The 7,098-nt window shown below is 44.0% G+C and overlaps 2 protein-coding genes across 2 annotated transcripts in view; one reads left to right on the forward strand and one right to left on the reverse strand.

The window, feature by feature from the left end:
* LOC123057294 (zingipain-2-like) overlaps positions 1 to 2,052 on the reverse strand; it is a 12,483-nt gene extending 10,431 nt beyond the window's left edge. Inside the window, exon 1 of the mRNA XM_044480358.1 lies at positions 2,017 to 2,052. Within this exon, the coding sequence (XP_044336293.1) occupies positions 2,017 to 2,052 (36 nt within the window). The remainder of the gene's footprint in view (positions 1 to 2,016) is intronic.
* Positions 2,053 to 2,647: 595 nt separating this feature from the next.
* On the forward strand, positions 2,648 to 5,146 carry LOC123059508 (probable ascorbate-specific transmembrane electron transporter 1). The gene is made up of 4 exons (XM_044482062.1): positions 2,648 to 2,812; positions 3,137 to 3,185; positions 4,385 to 4,584; positions 4,713 to 5,146. The coding sequence occupies exons 1-4, from the start codon at positions 2,648 to 2,650 to the stop codon at positions 4,968 to 4,970; spliced, it is 672 nt and encodes a 223-aa protein (XP_044337997.1). The 3' UTR covers positions 4,971 to 5,146.
* The last annotated feature ends 1,952 nt before the right edge of the window (positions 5,147 to 7,098 follow it).

Raw genomic sequence — 7,098 nt, forward strand, 5'->3', positions numbered from 1 at the left:
TAAATTTTTTGCCTACAATTTGCACATAAATTGTGATTTTTTATAACATGCAAGTAATCATATAATAGTGGAATTTTAGCAAAAAAATGCTTTCTAAAAAAATTAGTGGCATAACTATTACCCTTAAAGAAGAAAGAAAATTGAAAAAATGAAGTTTCCATCCATACCTCCTTACCCTTTAATAAGAAAGAAAATTAAATAAAAACTAACAAATCTTGCACACAACAGTGCACTAAAATTGCACTTTTTGTATGCAAAGAGTAAGTGTATAATAATAATAATAATAATAATTACACTGTAGTGTAATCTAGATACTAATTGTGCGGTACCTGCGTGTATACATTTACACTCATCCAACATCCTAAAATACCCATAAGAAAGGAAACCCGACTAAAAAAACAGGCAACAAGTAACATGCTTCAACGGTCAGAAAAATTGACTTACCTAAATTTTAAAAACAGCCCATTTACATATAGCTAAAGTTTATTTTGCGAGAAAACTTCTGTTCTATTTATCAACTATCAAGGTAGTACAAAGAACACTAGAAATAAAATTTACATCCAGGTCCGTGGACCACCAAACGACGACTACAAGCACATGAGTGAGCCAAAGTCGCGCCGCAGTCATCGCCCCTCCCTCATCAAGCCGGGAAAACATTGTTTTAGTAGAGAACCTTGAAGTCGTCATGCTAAGGCCCTGTAAACCTGCACACCAGAATAACAACCGTTATTGATGAAGAGAAGTGTAGATCAGAAGGATCCAACCTGCAGACAGGGAGACGTAGATGAACGAAGACCAGATCCAGACGGATCCTCCGAAGACAAATGCCGACCGGATCTCACAAGATCCTACGGAGACACACCTCCACAAGCCCTCCGACAACACTTGAAAGCCAGGGGCGGAAGAATTTAGACATAGGGGGCCAGACTACTTTGAAGCCAAAACAATTTGCCTAAAAAACCTACCCAATAGTTTTGTATCCAAGTATCATTCACATTTCATGCCTAGAAACACACTTTTTTTTGTAGCGGGAGTGGGTGTCTAGCAACAAATAATATAGGTCAATAATTTCACATGCGCACCGAGTAGGCGAAGTTGACAATTGAACTACTCCAAAATATGACATGATTTTTTTTTGAAACGGGGGATAACCACGGCCTCTGCATCAAGCAATGCATGACATAAAATACCTTGCAAAAAATATCATAAGAAAAATTGAAATATACAAGCAAGAATGGTCATTGTATAACGAAACAATTGGCATTAGCTTGCAATTATATAGGTTTGACTGACAAATCATCACTGGTTGTATTATGAAATTTTGTTGTTATATTAGGGAATACCTAGAAAATCAAATCCAGCCCCTGCTAGTGCCCTTTGCCGCTAAGTCGAGGTAGATCAGCTGGTCATCGTTAACATGCCCGCGATTTCTCAGGATTGTGTGTGCCTAGGCCCTAGCGCAGCAATGCAAACAAAAATAATTAAAATCTGATTATAACCATACACGATGAGAATTGAGAGAGATTAGCAGATAGTGTGATGTTCTTTACGTGAATAGTATTGGATTGTCTAAAAAATGTGAATAATATTGCTAATCAACCAGTACCTCCTACTCGATGTTTGGTCAATCGATAGGGGGTCCATGCCCCTGCTCGCCCCCCTTGTCTCCACCACTGCTTGAAGCATCACCGAGATTGGGCCTAGGCGAGGAGAACCTTATTTCATCTTTAAGAAGCCGTCGCCGCCTCGTCTTGTTGAGCATGGCATAAACCCAAACAAAACTCTGAAAAGCAACTAAAAACGGAGCGCCCCCGCCAGCAAGGGCCGGGATCCCCCATGCCTCCATGGTCCAAGGCGGACCCACGGCGGCGCCACGAGAGGCGGGGAAACCCTAGAAGAGAGTTCAGATGACAGCAGGAATATCGCTAAAGTGTTAAATAAATTATGTCTTTTTTTCGTCTTTGACTTGGGCCGATTTGCCGCTACTAAATTAGCAAGGAGGTCGCCGGAACTCACTTTCAGGTTGCCCGAGGTTGTCCTCTTGCTTGCCATCGTTACCGAGGTCATACATACCTATACATTGAACTCTCTACGGGCACTTCAATTACTAATTCCAGGATGTATGACCTGAATGTATACGCAGTTGCGATATGGATGGGTGCAAACTTGTCTGCGTCAATGGGGAAAAAACGCCTGGTACGGCCTTACGAATAGCGCGTGGCAGCCGGTGTTGTCGAGATATTCCAACAGCTTGTGTTGGCCCAACGTTTGTCGATCAAATCATCACCATTCTTCTTGTCTTACCTGGTTGTCAGTTGCTGTTTCTCTGCCGTCCAAACACCAGACGACGGTCACACCAAACACAACCAGACAGCAAGAAAAGAAAAGAAAATGCATTCACCTGCTATTCCAGCTCGCGGGCCGGCCAAATGGCCAAAAGCGCACACACGCAGAAAAGTTGTCCCTTGACCCGGCTCTGCCTTGGATGCTCCTCCACCCGCACGCGCCCTCTATTTAACCACCCTTCGTCGAGCTTGCGCTACGCAGAGACTATTTTGGTACTAGCACACCTCTGTTGCCGTGACACTGATCGGCTTGTTGCCGTGCCGGCGACGTCCGTGCCAAGTGAGTAAGTGACAGGGAAGCCATGCCGGTCAAGAGCGGCGCCAGCTTCCGGCTCACGGCGCTGCCGATGATTGTCGTGGCGCAGCTGCTCGCCGCTGCCGTCTTCACGCTCACCCTCGTATGGGTGCTGCACTTCAGGGAGGGCGTCACCTGGGAGATGGGCTCTATCCCTCAGCTGGTTTACACGGTAAAACTCAGAACTCTGCTCAACTCTCGAGGGGATATGTTTGGCCGAGATATGCACAACTCTGCCGATCTGGCCCTAAGTGAGGCTGATAGTCCAAGAGAAAATCCTATTTTCTGAACACACCAGATAGGGACTAAATTCCACTTTGGTTTAGCTTCTTGTTGGCGGGTTTAGCTAAAAAAGTGGCATACAATAATATTTTTTTTGCGAATAGTGTTTTTACTAGAGATTTGTTTGTAAGGTTTTTAATGCACTTAGCAACTCATCTAAGAACCAATGCATTGGAAAAGTCATAATGATGCTTTGTCTATTTTATTTTGATAGGCTCACCCCCTCTTCATGGTAATCGGCCTTGTCATTTGCACCGGAGAAGGTAAACTCATTCAATCTGGAGGATATTCACAGGAAAAATTGTAGGAATGAGGATTTAAAAGGAAAGGTCCATGTAGATGCATTCAGTTTGTAGGAAACAAGCACAATATTTTCTCGGTGATACTGTTCGTTTCTTACGTTTTTAGAGGAAACTACATTTTTTTCCAACCGGGTCAACCCTCTTTCCATTACTTGCTTAATTGAAATATAATGTTTGTTACACCAACCAACAAAGAGGGCGAGGGGGGGAGGGGGGAGGGGGGATTCCTTTTGAAGATCATATAGGCGGGTGTTGAGCAATAGAGATAGACAGTCGTGGGAAATTCATCGGGGCATCTACAGCTTATCTCATGCAAATCCCGGATGTCGTCTCGACAGAAGCTGCAGCCCTGTTAGAAGGCCTAAAGTTTCTCCAAAGCCTAGGATGCAACAATGTGATGCTGAGAATGGATAATATTGTGGTGGTTGATGCCCTACGGATGAACGAAGGTCATGCTATGGTGGCAGCCCCAGTTTTAGAAGAATGTAGATTCTTGCTTCGTGAGTTCGAGAAGGTAACTATTGAGAATTGTAATCAAGATTCAAATGTAGTTGCTCATGAGCTAGCTAGTTGGGGAAGTACGAATTTTCTCTCTGTGTGGGTAGGTGCACCCCCTGAGTTTATTGTTAAATTCCTAGCAAACGATGTAAGTGTGATTGATTAATAAAGCTAGCCATGAAGGCCTTCCCGTCAAAAAAAGAGGGCGAGGGGGTGGGGGGGCTGGAGCATTAACAAGAAATCCATTGAACGTGTTCGATATCGAAATAGTTCTTTTGATATCAGAACACCTTCCACAAGATGAAACCTGTTAACACTAAACATCAGCTCAACATAGCTCAAAAGACTAGCCTACTAATTAAACAGGCAAACTAGAAAGTTAATTGTAAAAGAGACATCTAGATAGAACCACAAAAACTGCCTATTATCTAACTCGCAACTTGGATATTAAAGGGAACTGCATATCGATTCAAATATCTTTCTCTTTATCGTAAAAAAATAATCAAATATCATTTTTGTGTAGAAATAAGTTGAGGCAATTCCTCATTTCGGCAACTGCATCATTCTATTATATTCATGTACTGTTCAATCATATGATGTTTTGTTTCCTCCAAACTAAAAAGGCTCACCAAGATAGCTTGCATTGGACGATTGATGTGCAGCGGTGATGGCGTACAGGATCGTGCTGGGCCCGCGTGCGGCAAGGAAGGCGGTGCACCTTTTGCTGCATCTGCTTTCCCTGGGCTTCGCAGCCGTCGGGTTGTACGCTGCCGTCAAGTTCCACCGCGACGCCGGCCTCCCTGACATCCACTCCTTGCATTCCTGGCTGGGAATAGCCACCATCGGCCTCTATGCCCTTCAGGTATGCCAATCAATTGCATCTTGTCATTCCTTTAAATTTCAAACAACATAAACAAGTCATTTCAGTATATCACAGTTCAAAAATACTTGCTTAGTTCATGGACGTGTGGATCGTGGTTGGTTGTGCAGTGGCTGGTGGCTTTCGTGTACTTTGTGTTCCCTGGGGCTATGATGACCATGAGGGCAGACTACGCGCCGTGGCACATCTTCTTCGGCATCGTCATCTTCCTCATGGCCGTCTGCACCGCTGAGACTGGCCTCGCCAAGTACATCTTCCCCGGCAACGACTATCCAAGCGAGGCGTTCGTCATCAACTTCCTTGGGATCTCCATCTTCGTGTTTGGTGTTACCGTTGTCCTAGCCGTCATCCTTCCGTCAAGATACTAGCTTACTGCAGCTTGCGGAGTATGGTGCAGCCTAGGCATCTGTCAGGTGGAGAAGAAAAAGAATTGCTGACTTAATTATTCATCGGTGGATCTCACTTAATGAGCAAATGTAAAGCGTCCAATCAGAAAACTTTCACATGTTTTAACATGTCTAGTATGGTTGGTGTCTCGTGGTAGTAGTAGCTGCAGTAGTAGTATAAGAACCACACGTCATTTATATAGTCCATCAAAATGCAGATCCAGCGTATTTATTGCATCACTCTTCCCGTAGGCTGGTTCAAATAATAGTGAAAGTCCCAAAAGTACTCTATGCAAGGAGTCATACCAACACCACAGGCTAGTTGGGTGGAGGTCGTTGGTTCTACTCTGTGCTCGACGTCTTCATCATAGTTTTCTGCACATAACAGGTTGCAGATTAGTATATGAATGTACTCACAAGTTACACCGAAAGGTTAACAGTAATGCGAGTACATTCAAAAGGATTAGTCAAGAAAAAGGCTCTACGGGTTTATTTCCTTAAAGCTCATTTTGCCTCTAAAGTATTGCCATAGGTTTCTAAAAATATCTTCGGCAACCTACTTTGAAAGTACAATAGATATATTGTGTTAGAGTAGAACACAAGGATGTGTCCACACGTCATTAACTATGTCCCAAAATTCCACTTATGGACCGATGTGCGCACAACCATAATGGTTTTGTGAAACCTTTTGAAATCAGATAATATATCCCACATTTGCTTGAGATCTCAGCCAACCTAATTACATGCGGAGAGTGGCAGGACAAATCGATTTTTTAGAAAAGGAGGACAAATCGATTTGGTTGACACTCTGCAAAAAGGTTGTACAAATTCACCACAAAACATGAGCAGTCCTTTATGTTGCTACACTCAAGTATACAACGAGAGCCTTTGGTCCCCGAGTTCAGTGGCGGAGGCACCGCCAAGCGGCCCTGGGCACTTGCCCGGGCTCGCTGGCTCCCCGACAGCAGCGCTCGATCAATTAACAAAGGCCCAAACTTGTTCGCTAGCTTCCTTTACCTGGGCAAAAAAAAAAATTGGGCCTTATTTTCTCAATAGTTCACAGCCCCAACAGGCAACCGTACGACAGTCTGCAGCCCAGCCAACTTCACGACGTGAGGGAATTACACACGTACGTACGGTGGTTGGAACGATCGCTCCAAGCCTGAAACTCCTGCCTCTCAACAGCCGCCGAGCGCAGGGACTGGTCGACCGGGGCGGCGGCTGGCCTAGACGGCGAGACGGGGCTACGCAGGACCGGCGGCAAGCGGATATCGGGCGTCCAGGCAATCCTACTCTTTCCTCTCCTCATGATCGCATCTTTAAATCTGAAAAGTGATTTAGTGCTTAAATTTAGGTAATGTTTCAGTGACGGCTTTAAGGAATCTATGTAGTTGATGTGTAAGTAGTTCTGTACTATTGTTACTTTTTTTCTGAAAGATTGTACTATTGTTTTTTATTGTAGCTCATTTTCTTATTTACTTGTGTGACAACTAACTTCAAATATTATCATTAAATTTCAGAGATGAGGAGGTTTTTGTTAGTACAGCAAGCACTGAAAATGTAATGATGTCTAACCGGAAATAGAAGTTGAGCTGTCAAGGCACAACAGGAAATGTGAATGGTGTCCATCTGACTATCTCTATTCTTGCAAGTTTTCAAGATTTAATATATTCACATCTCACAACTTAACTACAAATCCATTTTCTATCTTGTAGTGCCTTCTAGGCTTTGGCAACACGGCGATTTTGCCCCTACACAGGGCTGATTGTATTTCTTTCTTTTGGCAAAAATAAACAAATGAGATATACTTTTGACCGTGGTGAAAGAAATTGCAATATCACGACATATAGTCTGGTACGGAAAGCTTTACTTTGTTGGTGTTGAGTATATTGTGTACGTGTATATGTGCGTGTAGGGCCCACCTCCTGTTTCCTTGTATAGTTGAGGTTGTGGCCCACCTCTGTACTTATATATACGTGCCTGGTGCACCGATCAATGCATTGCGATTGCATAGCCCATAACCTATCTCTCTACATGGTATCTATCACAGCAAGGTCCTAACCCTAGCCGCCGCCGCCGCCGCCGCCGCCGCCACGCGTCCGCGCCGCCG

Source organism: Triticum aestivum, chromosome 3A (genome assembly GCF_018294505.1).
Source record: "Triticum aestivum cultivar Chinese Spring chromosome 3A, IWGSC CS RefSeq v2.1, whole genome shotgun sequence".
Classification (NCBI taxonomy): domain Eukaryota; kingdom Viridiplantae; phylum Streptophyta; class Magnoliopsida; order Poales; family Poaceae; genus Triticum; species Triticum aestivum.